The sequence below is a fragment of the Mauremys reevesii genome, linkage group 3, assembly GCF_016161935.1.
Source record: "Mauremys reevesii isolate NIE-2019 linkage group 3, ASM1616193v1, whole genome shotgun sequence".
NCBI lineage: Eukaryota > Metazoa > Chordata > Testudines > Geoemydidae > Mauremys > Mauremys reevesii.
In genome coordinates, this window is record NC_052625.1 from 54,258,559 (window position 1) to 54,279,181 (window position 20,623).

Genomic DNA, 20,623 nt, shown 5'->3' on the forward strand with positions numbered 1-20,623 from the left:
CCATGGGGGGCAGCTGGGCTCCCAGCCAGGAGTCTTGGTGCAACCGGCCTCCCAACAGGGAGCCGGGACCGGGTTGGTGGGGGGCAGCAGGGCTCCCAGACAGGAGCTCGGGTGGTAGCCCAAGCCAGGAATCTGGGTGGCAGCCTGGCTTGGAGCGGAAACCTGGTAGCAGCCCAGTTAGAAAGCTGGGCTTTCTTGTCAAATTCACAGTTCCAGTGGAGCCATGAAATTTACCAGGCAGCCAACTGCCGATGTAGGTAATGCAGTATCTACACAGACACTTCATTGCCCTAACTACACCGACATAAGCCCCTCACAATATAAACAGACTTTAGTCTCCTCAGTCTTAAAAACCCATCCTTGATCTCATGTTGCCTGTGCAACTATTGATTATTCTTCCTTCTCTCCTTCATCTCAAAACTCATTGAATGTCTCATCTTCAACTGCTGTATGGATTTTGTCTCCTCCAGTTCCATCCCTAGACCCTCTGCAGTCTGGATTCTGACCTGAATACTTCACTGAAACTGCTCTCACCAAAGTCTCTAATGACCTATTTGTGGCCAAATCCTAGGGCCTGTACATTTAAATATTCTTATCCTCCGTAAGTTCTTGGCTGCCTTTAACCAGGGCCGGCTCCAGACCCCAGCGCAGCAAGCACGCGCGTGGGGCGGCCCTTTCCTGGGGGGGCGGCAGGCTGGGCCGGTGGACCTGCCGCAGTCATGCCTGCGGGAGGTCGAGCGGAGCCCCGGGATGACTGGAGCTGCCGCAGGCATGACTGCGGAGGGGGCGCTCATCCGGCGGCTCCAGTGGACCTCCCGCAGGCATGACTGCGGACGGTTCACTGGTCCCGCGGCTCGGCTTGAGCTCCCGCAGGCATGACTGCAGCAGCTCAAGCGGAGCCGCCGGACCTGCGAACCGTCTGCAGCTGCGGGAGGTCCAGCCGAGCCGCGCGACCAGCGGACCCTCACCAGTCAGGCCCGCAGAAGGTCCGCTGCTCCCGCGGCTCCGGGGCGCCTCCCGCGCATGACTGCTTGGGGTGGCCAAAAAGGTAGAGCCGCCCCTGCCTTTAACATAGTCAACTATGCTATTCTTCCTGAAGTCTTTTCCTCCCTTGGCTGTCATGATTCTCTCCTTTCCTGGTTCTCTAATTCTTCCTTCAGTGTTTTATTTGGTGAAGTCTCCTCCCTTCCAACTGCTGTGTTCTCTGCAGGGTAGAGTATTACTGCATAATTCCAGAGGCATTGCCACATTATTTAAATCTAATCTGCTGCATAGTAAAAGACCTTGCCTAGAAAAGAAAATGAGTATCTTCCTGGCCATATTTTAGATTTACAGGCATCACTGTAACCTAAATTCAAACCTCGGCTGGTCTGTTTCTGATATATGGGTACAATATTCTGTTCTTTGTGTATTGTACAAGTCAAATATATTCTAGCTCCTATAAAACAACCACTAGGAAAATGATCAAATGTCCATGTAACTAACTTGCTTAGTGAAATGGCTATTTTTCTGTTATTCCTAGATACTTGTACTGCTTTGTCAGGAATCTGCCTTACTGCATAGATCATTGACTCTTCCTCAGTGTCATGTTGAAAGGACCATTCTTTTGGAATATCACCCACAACTCTTCATCCATATCCACTCATCTAACTATAGAAACCTGCTAGAGATGGTCTAGAAATATTAGAATATAACCATAAACCACAAGTGGAAGTGGGGAGATTAGATCATCTCCTTTTGGACCCCTCCAACCCTGACAATTCCAGAATTATAAGTCTTAACTTTTTTTTTTTTTTTTTTTTTTTTGCCCCTTCCAGTGGTGGAAAGAGCCAAGATGAATTAGTACTGGAAATAGCTTCTGACATTCTAAGGCAGCTGCCACTCACTATAGAGGAACAAGATACAGAACTGACACCTGGAACTGAACGTTCTTCCAAAATGAAAATCACACTGGGAAGCTTACTGTCAGGCCCCATTTGGGCTGCTCTTGCAAAAGCTGCTAAAGGTCAGAACAACAGTTTACATAATGTTTAATTAGAAAGAAACTTTTATTTTCACAAATTAATCTTTTATTTTAAAATATTCCTTGTCTGTTTTTAACATTCTATCGCAGTTTCTCTCCTCATTCACAACATGCCCCCCACCTATGGAGCCCTCACCAACCCCAAGTAACAAACTTAAAACTTCTCCTTGAATTTCATCTACCAAAAGTTGCAATTCAGAGTCCCATTCTGGTGCCCTGGCACAGAAGAGCAAAGTGACACCAAACACTCCTAAGGACCATGCTACCCCTGGTACAGTTCAGGTGCCATATGTTCCAACAGCATCTTCAGCACTGCAACTTTTGGCACCTCATCCCTGGTACCACTCACAACCTCCTCATTACCAATAGACATTTTCAGCACCAGATGTTTTGGTGCTGTAAATTCTGGCATTGAAGCTTTCATGGTACTGGCCAGTCTACGTGCAGATTTGGTACTGGAGTCTCCTCTATTAGAGTACTTAAGAGATGTCATCTCCAAGCAGCCTGTGTCTCTGCCTGCATCCAACCTGGTATTTTTATGTAGACCTGATACCCCAGAGAGGATTGCTCCACCCCTGGAGGAGGCTTGCTATTTTCGTTGCCCTCTCCAGATCACAACAGAGACTTCTCTCCTTCCTGCCCCAACTCTCCACCCTGGGTGGCGCCACAGGAATCCAGCAGAACCTCCAGAAATGACTCCATTAAAGGACATAGAAAGAGGGCAGGTATTTTTAAAGAACCTCCATTTTGTTGTCTTCCTAGATATCCCCTTGTTCCCTGATGAAGCATTCAATCCACCTTTCACAGGTTCTCAGGACAAACTCAGGGGTTCTTCTTCAAGGAGTGTCCCTGTGGTGCTCCATTTCAGGTGTTGGTACATCCCTGTGCCTTTGATTGGAGAATTTCAGGAACAGTGCTCATCTGGGTCACGCATGCACTCTCCCCGTCTTGCGCCATTGTTGGTGCCTATCTAGCACCATGTGACCAGACCCCCCTCAGTTCCTTCTCAACTGTCCTCGGCCTGAAACGGAGCTCCTAGCAGTGTTAAAACTGATAGCTATACTTAGACTTTAGAAAAAAGAACAGGAGTACTTGTGGCACCTTAGAGACTAACAAATTTATTTGAGTATAAGCTTTCATAAGCATTGGATGCATGTAGTGGAAAATACAGTAGGAAGATATATATATACACAGAGAACATGAAACAATGGGTGTTACCATACACATTATAAGGAGAGTGATCAGTTAAGGTGAGCTATTATCAGCAGGAGAGAAAAAGAACTGTTTGTAGTGGTAATGAAAATGGCCCATTTCCAGCAATTGACAAGGAGATGTAAGGAACTGTGCGGGGGGTAGGGGTAGGGGTGGGGTGGGGGGAGGGAATAAACATGGGGAAATAGTTTTACTTTGTGTAATGCCCCATCCACTCCCAGTCTTTATTCAAGCCTAATTTGATGGTGTCCAATTTGCACATTAATTCCAATTCAGCAGTCTCTCGTTGGAGTCTGTTTTTGAAGTTTCTTTTGTTGTAATATTGCGACTTTTAGGTCTGTAATCGAATGGCCATGGAGATTGAAGTGTTCTCCGACTGGTTTTTAAATGTTATAATTCTTGACGTCTGATTTGTGTCCATTTATTCTTTTAGATAGAGACTGTCCGGTTTGGCCAATGTATATGGCAGAGGGGCATTGCTGGCACATGATGGCATATATCACATTGGTAGATGTGCAGGTGAACGAGCCCCTGATGTGGCTGATGTGATTAGGTCCTATGATGGTATCCCCTGAATAGATATGTGGACAGAGTTGGCAACAGGCTTTGTTGCAAGGATAGGTTCCTGGGTTAGTGTTTTTGTTGTGTGTGGTTGCTGGTGAGTATTTGCTTCAGGTTTGGGGGTTGTCTGTAAGGAAGGACTGGCCTGTCTCCCAGGATCTGTGAGAGTGATGGATCGTCCTTCAGGATAGGTTGTAGATCCTTGATGATGCGCTGGAGAGGTTTTGGTTGGGGGCTGAAAGTTATGGCTAGTGGCATTCTGTTACTTTCTTTGTTGGGCCTGTCCTGTAGTCGGTGACTTCTGGGTACTCTTCTGGCTCTGTCAATCTGTTTCTTCACTTCATCAGGTGGGTATTGTAGTTGTAAGAATGCTTGATAATTATCTTGTAGGTGTTTGTCTCTGTCTGAGGGGTTGGAGCAAATGCGATTGTATCGTAGGAGCTTGGCTGTAGACAATGGATCGAGTGGTGTTGTCTGGATGAAAGCTGGAGGCATGTAGGTAAGTATAGTGATCAGTAGGTTTCTGGTATAGGGTGGTGTTTATGTGGCCATCATTTATTAGCACTGTAGTGTCCAGGAAGTGGTTCTCTTGTGTGGACTGGTCCAGGCTGAGGTTGATGGTGGGGTGGAAATTGTTGAAATCATGATTGCATTCCTCAAGGACTTCTTTTCCATGGGTCCAGATGATGAAGATGACATCAGTGTAGCGCAAGTAGAGTTGGGGTGTTAGGGGACGAAAGCTGAGGAAGCATTGTTCTAAGTCGGCCATAAAAATGTTGGCATACTGTGGGGCCATGCGGGTACCCATAGCAGTGCCACTGATTTGAAGGTACACATTGTCCCCAAATGTTATGGGTGAGGACAAAGTTACAAAGTTCAGCCACCAGGTTTGCCGTGACATTATCAGGGATACTGTTCCTGACAGCTTGTAGTCCATCTCTGTGTGGAATGTTGGTGTAGAGGGCTTCTACATCCATAGTGGCTAGGATGGTGTTTTCAGGAAGATCACTAATGGATTGTAGTTTCCTCAGGAAGTCAGTGGTGTCTTGAAGATAGCTAGGAGTGCTAGTAGTGTAAGGCCTGAGGAGGGAGTCTACATAGCCAGACAATCCTGCTGTCAGGGTGCCTATGCCTGAGATGATGAGGCGGTCCAGGATTTCCAGGTTTATGGATCTTGGGAAGCGGATAGAATACCCTTGCTCGGAGTTCTAGGGATGTGTCTGTGCAGATTTGCTCTTGTGCTTTTTCAGGGAGTTTCTTGAGTAGTTGGTGTAGTTTCTTTTGGTAATCCTCAATGGGATCAGACCAGTTGGAGAACACTTCAATCTCCATGGCCATTCGATTACAGACCTAAAAGTCGCAATATTACAACAAAAGAAACTTCAAAAACAGACTCCAACGAGAGACTGCTGAAATGGAATTAATGTGCAAATTGGACACCATCAATTTAGGCTTGAATAAAGACTGGGAGTGGATGGGGCATTACACAAAGTAAAACTATTTCCCCATGTTTACTCCCTCCCCCCACCGTCACTCCTACCCCCCGCACAGTTCCTTACATCTCCTTGTCAATTGCTGGAAATGGGCCATTTTCATTACCACTACAAACAGTTCTTTTTTTCTCCTGCTGATAATAGCTCACCTTAACTGATCACTCTCCTTATAATGTGTATGGTAACACCCATTGTTTCATGTTCTCTGTGTGTATATATAACTTCCTACTTTATTTTCCACTACATACATCCAATGAAGCGGGCTGTAGCCCACGAAAGCTTATGCTCAAATAAATTTGTTAGTCTCTAAGGTGCCACAAGTACTCCTGTTCTTTTTGCAGATACAGACTAATACGGCTGCTACTCTGAAACCTTAGATTTTAGAGTAGTCTTTAGCACCCTAGTTAGGTTTACTTATCTCTTTCTCCCTGTTTATTTTTTCCTTTCTCTTTTTACTCTGAGTTTGAATATCCCTTAGTTTATTAGAGTTCACCATTAGGGTTGAACCATGATAACTAGAGCCACGCACGGTTCACTGGGTTTCAAGTGCTGCCTTTCCTGCTGAGAGGTGACCGGTCTCAGACAGACACTCTCGGTGTGTCTGGTGCCTAGGGGAGGCACACGTTCCTCAAAATTGCTCTCACTGCATTAACCTGAAACCTCGCACCAGAAAGGATAGAGACCTATGTCTCAAACTTCTGTTAATGGAGAAGTCTCTGTGCCCAGCATCTGATCCAGGTCCACAAACTCCCCCAGGGGCGGCGAGTTATATACACTTGTGGTGCCTGGGCTCCACCAATATTCAGGGCCTGGGGGCCTGTCTCCACCAATATTTGGGGCCAGGTCTCTCCCTTGCCCCTGCCTGCTGCCCCCACATGCCTCCCCTGAGTGTGCCCTGGCCCCACTTGCTGCCCCTGCTCACCTCCCCCAGGCCCAGGAGCCTGCAGCTCCATGCTGACTCTGCTCTGCCAGCTCCCGGCATCAACTGCTGCTGCAGGGTCCTAGTGCCCCCCATCCACTAATGGCAGGGCAGGCTGCCCTTACCCTGCCTGTCTGCCCTAACCCTGAGCCTCTCCAACTCCCCAAACCCCTCAACCCCGACCAGAGCCCATATACCCCTGCACTCTAATCCTCTGCTGCAGCTCTGAGTCCTCTTCTGCATCATGAACTCCCCATCCTCAGCCCCAGAGCCCCCACCCCACACCTCAACCTTCTGCCCTAGCCTTGAGCCCCCTCCCATACCCCAAACCCCTCATCCTCAGCCCCACAGCCCTCACCCCTGCACCCCCTCCTATCCCCAAACTCCGTCCCAGAGTGTTCACCCCCTCCCCCTTCCCATACACCCCCACTCTTGCCCCCAAACTCCCTCCCAGAACCTGCACCCCTCGCCCCCACCCCCAACCCAGAGCCTGCACCCCTCACCCCCTTTTGCACACCCAGCCCCTGCCCCAGCCCGGAGCCTGCACCCAAACTCCGTCCCAGAACCAGCACCCCTCACCCCCTCCTGCACCCCAACCTCTTGCTCCAGACCAGAGCCTGCACCTCAGACCTCCTCCCCCACCCAAACTCCATCCCAGAGCCTGCACCCTGCACCCCTCCTGCACCGTAATCCCCAGCCCAGGGCCTGCACCCCAGACCTCCTCCCCCCACCCAAACTGCCTCCCAGAGCCTTAGGCAGGTGGGGGCGGAGTTTGGGGGGGGCAGGTTCTGGGCACCACCAAAATTTCTACAAACCTGCCATCCATGAACTCCCAGCCCGGACAGTGTTCCCCAGCAACGTCACCCAGTTCACAGTGGAAGGCTCACTCCTCCAAAAAGACAGTGAGGAAAAGGGCTTTGACTTCTCTGAAACAGCCGCCAAAAAAGATGCACTCCCCAGTCTAGCTGAGTACTTATGAGGCATTGGGCTTATCTGGTGCCATGCATACCGTGAAAGCCAGTGACCCTAAGTGGGCAGGCTTGGAGTCAAGGGGCAAACAGAAACCTACCTCCTCCTCTATGGCACCAACAGAGCTGCCACAAGATGTGGCACCAATACGCTCGGCCCAAGTTCTGGTGCCACCTCCTGTCCCAACAATGCAGAGCGCACGGAGGCCAGCACTGACAAACGCGACTACAACAGCAGTGTTGGCACTGACCACCTTGGTACTGAAACTATCAGCACCACACTTCTTACATCAGGCAGACCTGCATGGCTCATTGACACCTGAATCATGTTGTTTTGGCACCGGTGTTTCCCTGACACACATGGCACCGCGTCAGCTTACTTCATCTCTGGCCCCTCCATTCTCCAGTGAGGAAGACGATACTGAGGAAGAGGGTGTCTTCTCATCTCAGCACTCCTTTGCTACTCAATCTACTACAGTGCTCGGTCCACCTATACAGCCTAAAATCCATCACAGGTCTGACACCCAGACCTGGTATGCTCCCCCCCGCCCACATGGATGTGACCGCTTATGCCATTCCTCACTCAGTGGCCCTACTGGAACCAACGGGGGGCATACAGGAGACAGTACCCCTGAGCCCATATAGGGAGAGGTTTAGATCTCCCACACTACCCTCAGTTTCTGCACATATTGGGAACGTGTGGACAGCACATCTTGCAAAACCACAGTTAGTGCAGGGTAAGTAACCATTCTTCCCAAGCTCTGATGAAATGTTAAATCAACTTTCTTGTAACTAAAAAGTCCTATAGAGACATTAGTTGAATAAGCTTATGTTATGTGGATCAGCAACTCACTATAGCCAGTTATGCTCTTGAACAAATTTTAGGATATTATCTTATTTTGGGCTAATGTATAATATAAGGGAGACATCTAACTATGACTCTGTCAGTTTTTTCTAGCCTTTGATGTGCAATAGGATGCCAAAAACACTGAGAATTCTTCCCTGTCTTTAATGTTAATCTGAGGAGGACTTTTCTAATCTGTATTGCTCAACCATTTGGTCAGTGCTTTAACCAAAGGCTGACTCATATCTAGCTTTAGATTCATGTGTGCATGCATGTGAAATCCCAAAAGAAAATACAGTAATAGTGTAAAATACTTGTTGGCATATTTGAGAATCCCCTGGGTCCACATTTGTGTTTCAGTCCCAAAGAATTTCAAGTTTATCTGAGCTCCACCTCATTGATCTGCTGCAATGATTTGGCTGAAAGAGTGTAACAAAAAAGAAAATGTAACGGTAAATAAATTCCAGATCTGTTGCTATTGGACTCTATTCATAATTTTATCCATATTTTTAAAAATGAGAATAATAATTTTTTAAAAGGCCCAAAACCTGAAGTCCATATTTACGCCTTAATTGAGCATACTTCCCAGTAATTTCAGTTGTAGTCTTGTCCAAGTAAAGATTAAGTGTTGAGCAAAGATTTCAGGATTTTCACTATTAATAGTTAAGAGAAATTCAAAATCTGAAAGAAAAGCAAATTCCTCTCAGAGGATCATGCTGCTAGATTTGAGAACTTCTATAAAATTGGAAATTTGCACATTTGACATTCACTTGTTGCACTAATGTGTTGAGCCTGCTGGTGTCAGACAGTGTTGCAGATACTGTGGAAGCCACATTCACAAAAGTGAATACACAGGGAAAGGATGTTTTCCTTCTTTGCTGAAAAAGAGAAGTAAATTACCTTGAATTATAATAAAACTTAATCTTCCATTTCCCTGCCTCATTTAAGTGAGGCTCACAAAGCATTGAAACAAAAAATGTCTCAGACATTCTGAGTGTCATTTATGCATCTTACTTCAAACCTGCAGTTGGCTAATAGAATACTTATGATAAAGTTCTCTCCCACTACTTCATATGGTGCAAAGTGGCTTGTCCCTAACTCAGCATAGGAGAGAAACTAAGGCAATATTTGCAAAACTTGAATGTCATGATAATGAGCAGCTCCTTCTCACTTCTCTATGGGAGGAAAGTTCCAGCTGATATTACTCCTTTTTCCTTTACCAGGACATGATCCTTTTATCAATTCAGCTTTGTTAACTGTTCTTCGCCAGGAGATTGACCGATTTAATAATTTATTGTCTGTAATAACCATATCGTTGCATTCACTTCAACAAGCTATGAAGGGAGAGATTATCTTCACCACAGGGTTAGAAGACCTTTATAACTCAGTTTTGAAGTCCAAGGTGCCTGAGTTCTGGCAGGTAAGATTATAAAGCCTCTTAGTTTACATGTGCAGGTATAGATAGATCGATCAATCAATTGATCAATCAAGCACTGAGGGACTCTTCCAAACAGGCTTTTACTAGAGGATGATTCAATTCAGGAAGCTCCCTAGAAGGAGGGAGGGAATTTTTGTTCTAAAATTGTGGCCCTTTTTTCAAACCAAAAAATTGTCTGAAAAATATTCACTTTTTTTTTCCTTTCTACCACTGATTGCAATAAAATGACTCAGGACTAAGAAGTCTTTTTATTGTATTTTTGGATGTTTATTGTTTGTTGCAGGGAAGGGGAGTGTTGTTGTCTTTGGATATGTCTACACTATGAAATTAGGTCGATTTTATAAAAGTCAATCTTTAGAAAGCAATTTTATACAGTCGATTGTGTATATCTCCACTAAGCACATTAAGTCGGTGGAGTGCATCCTCAATACCACTGCTAGCATCGACTCATGGAGCGGTGCACTGTGAGTAGCTATCCCACAGTTCCCACAGTCTCCGCTGCCCATTGGCATTCTGGGTTAAGCTCCCAATACCTGATGGGGCAAAAACATTGTCATGGGTGGTTTTGGGTACGTCGTCAGTCTCCCCTCCCTTCTTTCCTCCGTGAAAGTAACGGCAGACAATATTTTCGCGCCTTTTTTCCTGGGTTACCCATGCAGGTGCCATAGCACAGCAAGCATGGAGCCCGCTGTGACGTTATTGATATAATCTGGGACCATATAGAACATGGTTGCAAACAAGGTCCTGTAGTGGCACCAAATCTTATGTAAAGGGGGTCATAAGGTGTCTAAGACCAGGTTATAGGTTGCTTTTTTACGGTTATGCTGTCTGTATGCATGTATCGTTTTTGTAGTTGAAGTTATGACTATTGGCTCTATACTGTCTGTACTTCAAACTTATGCTATGCTTCTGTTAGCCCTGCCTAGTCTGCTTGATGGCCCATTAAGGACCATCAGCTATACAACTGACCCATTCAGAGAAGGCAGATACGCCTTGTAACTCAGCAAAGTATGCAGGAACTTGCCCATGTGACTCCAGACTCCATTTTGCTGCAATTTTCCACTGTAAGAACAAAGAGGTGTTCTGACACCTGGAAAAGACTATAAAAGGCTGATGCCTCATCTCCATCTTGTCTTCAATCCTGCTTCTTACCTCTGAAGGGACTTCGCTAGAAACTGAATCTCTGAACAAAGGACTGAATGACCCCTCCCAGATGTGGATGTACTCCAGAGACTTGATTTGAACCTGCAGTTTACTCCATCACTGCTACAAGACTGAACTAAGAACTTTGCCATTAGTGTATGTAATTGAGTCCATTTAACCAATTCTAGCCCTCATCTATAGCTTTTTCCTTTTATGAATAAACCTTTAGATTTTAGATTCTAAAGGATTGACAACAGCGTGATTTGTGGGTAAGATCTGATTTGTATATTGACCTGGGTCTGGGGCTTGATTCTTTGGGATTGAGAGAACCTTTTTCTTTTATTGGGGTGTTGGTTTTCGTAATCATTCATCCCCATGACGAGTGGCACTGGTGGTGATACTGGAAAGCTGGAGTGTCTAAGGGAATTGCTTGTGTGACTTGTGGTTAACCAGTGGGTGAGACCAAAGTCCTCTTTGTCTGGCTGGTTTGATTTGCCTTAGAGGTGGAAAAACCCTAGCCTTGGGCCGTAACTGCCCTGTTTAAGCAATTTGTCCTGAATTGGCACTCTCAGTTGGGTCCCGCCAGAACTGCATCGTTACACCCGCTCAGCTCACCGCTGCTGTTGTGAGCATTGTAAACACTTCATGTGTGCAGAACCTGGGAGACACCAGCAAGAGGACGATTGTGAGGAGGACATGGACACAGATGTTCCTGAAAGCATGGGATGTGGCAATTGGGACATCATGGCAGCAGTGGGACAGGTTGATACAGTGGAACGCCAATTCTGGGCCCAGCAAACAAGCACAGACTGGTGGGACCGCACAGTGTTGCAGGTCTGGGATGATTCCCAGTGGCTGTGAAACTTTCGCATGCATATGGCCACTTTCCTGGAACTTTTTGAGTTGCTTTCCCCCCACCCTGAAGAGCAGGAATACCAAGATGAGAGCTGCCCTGACAGTTGAGAAGTGAGTGGTGATAGCCCTGTGAAAGTTTGCAACGCTTGACTGCTACTGCTCAGTCAGGAATCAATTTGGAGTGGGCAAATCTATTGTGAGGACTGTTATGATCCAAGTAGTCAATGCAGTCACTGACCTTCTGCTAGCAAGGGTAGTGACTCTGGGAAATGTGCAGGTCATAGTGGATGGCTTTATTGCAATGGCGTTCCCTAACTGTGGTGGGGTGATAGATGGAACGCATATCCCTATCTTGGCACTGGACCACCTTGCCAACCAGTATGTAAACCACAAGGAGTACTTCTCAATGGTGCTGCAAGCACTGGTGGATCACAAGGGACGTTTCACCAGCATCAACATGGGCTGGCTGGGAAAAGTGCATGATGCTTGCTGTTCAAGCAGCTGCAAGAAGGGACTTACTTCACAGACCAGAAAATTACCGTTGGGGATGTTGAACTGCCAATAGTTATCCTTGGGGACCCAGCCTACCCCTTGATCCCATGGCTCATGAAGTCATACACAGGCAGCCTGGACAGTTGTAAGGAGCAGTTCAACTATGGGCTGAGCAAGTGCAGAATGGTGGTAGAATGTGCCTTTGGACATTTAAAAGCTCACTGGCGCTGTTTGCTGACTAGGTTAGACCTCAGCACAACCAGTATTCCCATTGTTATTGCTTCTTGCTGTGTGCTCCATAATATCTGTGAGAGTAAGGGGGAGACGTTTATGGCGGGGTGGGAGGTTGAGGCAAATCGCCTGGTGGCTGATTTTGAGCCACCAGACACCAAGGCTAAGACAAGCACAGCTAGGCACACTGCGCATCAAAGAGGCTTTGAAAACCAGTTTCATGACTAGCCAGGCTACGGTGTGACAGTTGTGTGTGTTTCTGCTTGATGCAAACCCACCCCCTTTGTTGATTTTAATTCCCTGTAAGCCAACCACCCTCCCCCCTTTGATCACAGCTGGCAAAGGAAATAAAGTCACTATTGTTTTGAAACCATACATTCTTTCTTTATTAATTTTTAAAAAGTGAGATACCTGACAAGGTAGCCCAGGTGGGGTGGGGGAGGAGGAGAGGTGGGAAGGACAAGGCCACATTGCTTATTGTAGCCAGACTGCAAATAAAAACTGTTTGAATGACAGCCTTCTGTTGCTTGGGCCATCCTCTGGAGTGGAGTGGCTGGGTGCCCAGAACCTCCCCTTTCCTCCCCCCTCCTCTCCCGCGCGTTCTTGGGCGTCTGGGTAAGGAGGATATGGAACTTGGGGAGGAGGGCAGGTGGTTATACAGTGGATGCAGTCTGTGCAGTCAGTCTGTGCTCTTGTTGGCTTTCCTGCAGCTCCACCAGATGCCTCTTCGTGTCCGTTTGCTCCCCCATTAGCCTCAGCATTGCCTCCTGCCTCTTCTCATCACCCTCACTTAATGCTTTCCTGGCCTCTGCCACTGAATGCCTCCATGCATTCAGCTGTGCCCTGTCAGTGTCGGAGGACTGCATAAGCTCGGAAAACATGTCATCGCGAATACAGGGGTTTTTTGCTTTCTAATCGGCGATAACCTCAGGGATGGAGATGATAGGGGGAGCATAGAAACATTTGCACCTGCGGGGGGATAAAAAGGGTGAATACAATTTAAGATGATGCATTTCTGAGAACAAAAGGGAGACTCTTTCACAATTCACATCAGACAGCACGTGCTTTAGGTACAAGGTCGCATTTTGCCTTTTATATTGATCACCTACCAGTATGGTGACACATCACACACAGCTGGGTAACAGAATTTGGTTTCCAGGCGGCCATGGTAAGCCAAAGGGTACACGGGGTTGGCTTCTTCTGCGTTCATAACATATAGAAATGGTTTCAAACTGCAGTGCCCTCCTTTCCCACAGCAAGCAATGCCGGTTGAGTTTGCCATTTAAAAGGAGGGGCTGCAGTTTTCAGGTGGATGTGCAGCACACACCACCACCCCACCCCACCATGTGGCTATTATCTGGGATGATCCCTTCCCCCACTGCATGGCTATTCTCAGGGATGATCCCTTTTAGCCAAGCACAAACAGCCCAGCATGAACGGGGTCCTTTTACTGTTCCCTTACCAAAATTCCCCTGTTTCAACCAGCATTCTCCTGAGGCTAACACAGAAAGATATAGACCGAATGTTGCTTGAATGCGACCAGAACCTAAGACCATTCGCTTCCATGCTTTGTGCTACAATGATTCCAGACTACTTACTACTGACTTGGTGTGGTAAAGTGTCCTACTGTGGAGGAGGAAATAAGGCAGCTCTCCCCAGAAACCTTCTGCAAAGGCTTTCAGAGACCTCCAGGAGAGCGTCATGGAGATGTCCCTGGAGGATTCCTGCTCCATCCCCAGACACATTAATAGACTTTTCTAGTAGCTATACTGGCCGCAAACACATCCCAGTTCTTCAGGGCAAATCAATCATTATTGCTTTTAAACCCTGTACTGTATTTACAAATGTGCACTCACCAGAGGTGGCCTTCTCCAGTTTCAGGATCCGGGATCCTGCCTTGGGAAGGTACTGGCTGCAGGGTGATGAAAAGGTCCTGGCTGCTGGGGAGAACGGATTCACCGTTTGCCTGCTGCGCATTATCCTCCTCCTCTTCCTCATCCACAAAATCCTCCTCCCTGTTGCGTGAGACTCCCCCTGACAGGTGTCCACGGACAGTGGTGGGGTCATGGTAGGGTGCCCCCTAGGGTGCATAGGACTGCTATGCAGCTGATCATAGAAGCGGCATGTATGGGGCTCTGACCCGGCGTGACCGTTTGCCTCCTTTGTCTTTTGGTAGGCTTGGCTGAGCTCCTTAACTTTCACATGACTCTGCTGTCCGTCCCTGTTGTAGCCTCTAGCCACCATGCCTTGTGCGATTTTGGCATATATATTAGCATTTCGTCTTTTTGATCAGAGTTCAGCCTGCACAGATTCTTCTCCCCATGCAGCAGTCAGAGCCAGTGTCTCCTGTTCGGTCCACGCTGGAGCTCATTTGCAATTCTGGAAGGACTGCATGGTCACCCGTGCTGCTGAGTTCACCACGCTGACCAAACAGGAAATGAAAGTCAAAATTTCCTGGGGCTTTTCCTGTGTACCTGGCTAGTGCATCGGAGTTGAAAGCTGTCCAGAGTGGTCACATTGGAGCACTCTGGGATAGCTCCTCGAGGCCAATACCATCAAATTGCCTCTGCACTACCCCAAATTCGACCCAGCAAGGTCGATTTTAGTGCTACTCCCCTCACCGGGGGGGAGGAGTACAGAAGTCAATTTTAAGAGCCCTTTAGGTCAACAGAACGGGATTGGTTGTATAGATGCATTGCTTATAAAATCGACCTAACACGGCTAAATTCGACCTAACCTCATAGTGTAAACCAGATCTTTGTTTTGTGGTTGGTTGCCTGTTTTTAGAAAAGGTCCAAAGTGCCCAAAGAATTAAACACACTATCTCTGCCACTGTAACTTTGCAACAGTTGGAGAAAGGTTAAAAAGTGACATTTACTAGAGTTACAGTTTCATTTTCCCTTTTGTCACTTCATAAGTTTTCCAAAGTTGAGGCAGCTTTGAAAAGGCAGAATGGAAAAAGAATATGGAAAAAGAAAAGTCCAATTTAAAATCTTGATATCATTCATTTTTATTGCACTGACTAGCATAAAGGGAAAAATAGGGAAAAGGGAATGGGGAATTGAAATTCCAAAAATACTTTGCAAAAATTTTTGAAAAAAATAAATAAGCATTGTTCCACTTTTAAATCCTGTGAAATTAAAAGAATTCCAAATTTTGAAATTTTTAGCAAAGTAGATCTGGTTTTTGAACCTTCAGTAACACAACTAATCTTTTCAAATATGTGTGTTGAGCACAAAGAAAGCATGGTGATACAATGACAGTAGAAATGCTTAGGCAGATGGATCTAATGTGAGACTTTGGTTTTTGAGGAAACCCATATTACAAGTGTGTTTTGGAAAAGCTGGTGCATTTGTGTTTTTGTTTTCTTTTTGAGCATGTATGTTCTGAATTTTAGCACTTTGTCAGATTTTGACACTTTGGAAAGTCCAGAGAGCAATATCCGTTATAGGAGATTAAAGGGCATTTCATAGTGAGCACTGTCAGAAGTTTGTGAGTGTTCTTTCAAAGGCTTTTAATCTATATTTTGTCCATTTCTACCTCTCAGGCAGTGATTCCCTTCTGCAGTCCTACTGCTAACAGTTCCAGTTTATAAACTGGCTGTATTTGATAATGTAGTGGTATTTAATGAGATTCTGCTTTTCTGTCATTTGCAACAGCTATATTCCTATATGTCAAATAAGTCTTTGGGATCATGGATTGATGACCTTATTCTACGAGTGAATTTCTTTGCAACCTGGGCAAACCAGGTCATCACCTGTATACAGTTAAGGTAAAGTGAAACATGAAAAAATAAACTAGAAGTAAAGGGGGAAACCCTAATAAAATTACAATTCCAGCTGGAACTCTAAACCAAATACTTGGGTGAGATGGACTCCCACAGGCTCTCCTCCTGAGGAACCCTTAGCATAGGAGGCATGACTGGGGACATGAGGAGTGTGTCAGGGTTGGGCCACAGCATGTAGTGCTATGAAGATTCTGGGTAGTGCTGCTGCCATAGGACAGCTCGGAGAGGCTGACATAATTTAGATAGGCCCCCACTCTCTAGAGCAGCCTGGATTCGGCAGGGCACAAAGGGTGGTTATGCTGTATTATTAATTTATTATTATTTGTGTTATCACAGTGCCTAGGAGCCCCAGTCATGGGCCAGGGCCAACAAAAAGACAGTCCCTACCCCAAAGAATATACAGTCTGAGACAGGCGTGGCCAACCTGAGCCTGAGAAGGAGCCAGAATTTACCAATGTACATTGCCAAAGAGTCACAGTAATATGTCATCAGCCCCCCACATCAGCTCCGCCGCCCCCATCCCCACTCCCAGTGCCTGCTGCCCAGCACCCCCCCACACACACACACACTGCCTGATCAGCTGTTTCATGGCATTCAGGAGGCACTGGGGGGGAGGGGTAGGAGCGAGGGCATGGCAGGCTCAGGGGAGGGCACAGGAAGAGGTGGAGTGGGGCCAGGGGGTTGAGCAGTGAGCACTCCCTGGCACACTGGAAAGTTGGCACCTGTAGCTCCAGCCCCGGAGTCAGTGCCTATACAAGGAGCTGCATATTAACTTCTGAAGAGCCACATGTGGCTCCGGAGCCACAGGTTGGCCACCCCTGGTCTAAGACAAGAGACAACAGATGGATACAGATAAACCGAAGGGGGCAGTACAAGGAAAATATGAGATAATATTGGTCAGCATGATAACAGCTGTGCTGAGACCACAGCCTGTCAATTTTTTTGTAGACCTCATGGCAAAGGAGAGTTTTAAGTAGGGTTTAGAAGGATAGATAATTCGTTTTGCAAATACCTGTGGGAGCTTTTCCCAGGAGTGTGGGGCGGGGGCAGCACGAGAGAAAGCACAAAGGTGACATTGGACGTTGACATTATTGACCTATCACAGGCAGGCGTTGACCTTTCAATACTGAATGAGATGATAGGTACGGTGGGGATAGGTTCTGAAGGCCCTTGAAAGTGAAGACAAATAGCTTATGTTTCATACAATAGAGAGGAAGCAGCCAGTAGAGCAGTAGTGGGCAAACTGCAGCCTGTCAGGGTAATCTGCTGGCGGGCCACAAGACAGTTCGTTTACATTGACTGTCCGCAGCTCCAAGTGGCCGTGGCTCGCTGTTCCCAGCCAATGGAAGCTGCAGGAGACGGCAGCCAGCATGTCCCTGCCGCCTGCGCTGCTTCCCACAGTTCCCATTAGCCGGGAACGGTGAATCGCGGCCACTGGGAGCTACGGGCAATTGTGCATGCAGATGGTCAACGTAAACAAATTGTTTCGCGGCCTGCCAGCGGATTACCCTGACAGGCCGCATGTGGGCCGCAGGTTGCCCACTACTCCAGTAGAGAGATACAAAGAAAGAGGTGACATGCTAAGTGATGGGCTAGGAAAACATTGCAGCAACATTCTGAATGGATATGAGCGGGACAAGTTTGTATTTGTCAAGGACAGAGAAAAGTATATTGCAGGTAATTGAGAAATGAGATAATGAGAACCTTGTGGATGGATAGAAAAGGCCATATCATAAAGAAGAGGACCAAGGACACATTCTGAGGAACCCCCCAGAAAGCTGGTGGGGAGATGAGGAAGCTTGTCTGAAGAATATGCTGAAAGCACAATTAGAGAAGTAGGAGGAGAGCCAGAAGAGGGCAGAGTCACAGAAGGACAAGATTTCAAGAAGAGTATGGTTGCCTGTGATGAAGGTGGCTGACAGGTCAAGGAGGTTGCAATTAGAGTATTGGGTCTGAGCTTTTGCTAAGAAGAAGTCATTAGAGATTTTGGTGAGAGCAGTTTCAGTTGAGCAGAAAAGGGCAGAAACCAGAAAAGGGCAGAAACCAGACTGGAGAACTTCTAGAATGGCTTGAAGGAGAGTAACTGCAGACAGCCATTGTAAGCATCATGTTCAAGGAACTTACAGATGAAAGTGAGATAGGTTGGTAGTTGAAGAATCAAATGGGATCAAAGGTAGATTTTTTTTTAAGATGGGAGAAACTAAAGCATTTTGAGAGGAAAGACCCAGAAAAGACTGAAAAATAAAGGAGAATAGGCACCGCACAGACTCTCATGCAATTTGAGGAAGTGTATTAAAAACAAGGACAGATTCAAATTGTCAAGATGAGTAACCTGGTCATTTTATGCAAAGAGAAGCAAAATTAATTCAGTTGCCTTGCCAAAGTTATTGAATATTAACCTTGGAGTCATTGATTAAAATAGATCCACTTATCCAAGTGAAGCATGTTGAATGTGAAACCTACTTTACACTAAGAGAGTTCGTAACAATGTATTTCATATACATATAAGTTCTCACTAACTTTTAAAACATTGTAGTGGTAAAAAAACAAAGGCCCAAATCCTCAAGATATTTAGGTGCCTAACTCCCACTGATTTCAACAGGAGTTTGGCCAGACCCTTCAAGTTATTTAGGTGCCTAAGTTTCCCTACTCTGAGTAGGGAAACCTGTCTACTTCAGAACTCAGAAGACCAAGGGAGAAATCCTGGCTCCATTGAAGTCAATTACAAAATTCTCATTGACTTCAGAGAAGCCAGGATTTCACCCTAGAAATATATTTAGAAGGCAGGGGTGCCATCATCTGCAATGCTGTCCTTGGTACTTATTCTGAGTAATTTTAAGAGACATTTTTATAGTTTGATTTGTAATTAGGTTAAAAATCTAGGATAGCGTAGAAAATATCAAAACAGAATCTTCTTGAATAGAGGGGGCAGTCCTCTGTGTGTGGAAGTTTAAGAGTCTTCATACTAAACAACACAAAAATCCTGAGCATTAGTTACATGTAAAGATTTTTAAACATTAAATATAAGAATTTTTTTACAAAGACGATATCTGATCCATTTTGCTTGAAGAGTGCCCCTTACGGACAATTCTCTTTAACATCACTGCCAGTCAATATTTGGTTTGACCATGATTTTTTTTCTTAAATTTTATTGAATATTCACTGATGTTGAAAGGTGCTGGATTGCCAGCTCCAGAAAATGAAGTGCTCTGTTTAGTTAGAGAACAGGTACAGTATAGGCAGCAAAAATGCAAGTTTCTGGGCCCCCCAGTTTTGTCTGCAAGGTCCACCTCTAGCAATGAAGCAAAAGTTCAGTCGCCCTGTCTATGCAATCTATTGTCCCACTGCTCAGACTATTAGCAAGTGATGGTGATGGTTTTGTGATCTAGACACTTGTCCAGTACTGGACTGAGAGCACCATCTCATTTCATGTAAATAATAGCCCTTGCATTGTCACTTTAGGTTACTAGACATCTATAATTAAATCCTTCTTGACTGTCACATGAGCAGCTATTTAGCAATTAAATTATTCATATAAATAAGGAGTGCAAATTTTGGCTCCTACCTTATATAATATTTAAGATTAAAGTTTCTGGCGTCACTTTGAGGTAACTAGCTTTCTCTCACACAGATTAGTGTTGTTTGAATAAAATACATTGTATCATATTTAATCAGTCACAAGAGCTTACCAAAGAGACAATTTTAAATCACAGTTGTCTGCTCCTAAATCACATTTATTTAATAATATGATTTGCTGTGATCTTACTGGTTGCATTCAGACATAAATTTGCTAATTTTTGTGTGTTTTATCTAAAGACGTTTAGAAAATTTGCTAGGGAATTCATAGGCCTTTAGGAATAATGATGAAGATAGATTTTGTTTTCAAACAAGTGAGCTAGGGTTTGGGTTTTTTTTTTTCAGGGCATGGGGGTGTTAAAAAAAAACCTGCTTAAGCATTTATTATCCTCTTTTAAAAAACAGGTATAACAGCTTAATGCTGCTTCAGAAACAAGCCAAAACATCTGGGATCTCATTTTCATCACCGACTGGCGATAGGTCCAACATATCCACCAACAGCATTCAGGGAAATCCCAGTCGCTTCTGGCTTTCAGGGTTTTTTTCCCCACAAGGTACACTAGTAACTAGTCAGTCATCAATAATGAATAGTGATTTGTAATTTTTTCTTCTCAAATCTTCTGCCCTCTCCGTCTTGGACTGGGGGATGGGGGAGTTTCATGTCGTTAGAGGCAGGCAAATGGTTCTTCCTTTTTGGGGCCATTTCTCTTCTGTTTTTGCAGAAAATCATACCAAAACTTGGGCTGTTTCCTAATCTGTATTCAGTTAATACTTAGTTTTGATTGAATTTATATCTTGATTTTTGGCTGACCACATAATTTCAACGCTGCTTGCCTCATTAAATCAGAAGACATTATTATTTTGGAAAAGGTTGGCCAGTTGATGCTTCCTTAAATCTACCTGGATTACACTGTTATTTTCAGCAAAGATTCTTTTGAAGGCAGTCCAAATGCTGCGCACATTATATAGATCATAAAAATAAGGCTGCGGATTATATAGCAATATTGAGTATCCATGCTGAGTCTCTTTCTGCATGTACTTTATATTTTTATGCTTCCAAAATGGTATTGCACAGCTTAGC

General features: G+C 45.5%; 1 protein-coding gene across 23 annotated transcripts in view; it reads left to right on the plus strand.

Annotated features, from left to right (window-relative positions):
* DNAH14 (dynein axonemal heavy chain 14) overlaps positions 1–20,623 on the plus strand; it is a 459,746-nt gene that overhangs the window by 432,782 nt on the left and 6,341 nt on the right. For 22 of the 23 annotated variants that reach the window (XM_039529958.1, XM_039529963.1, XM_039529965.1 and 19 more), the window contains 4 exons: positions 1,818–2,005; positions 9,244–9,440; positions 15,839–15,951; positions 19,948–20,096. In XM_039529958.1, the coding sequence (XP_039385892.1) occupies positions 1,818–2,005; positions 9,244–9,440; positions 15,839–15,951; positions 19,948–20,096 (647 nt within the window). Of the gene's footprint in view, positions 1–1,817; positions 2,006–8,380; positions 8,474–9,243; positions 9,441–15,838; positions 15,952–19,947; positions 20,097–20,623 lie in introns of those variants that run through there. The other variant, XM_039529974.1, reaches the window with a different exon arrangement.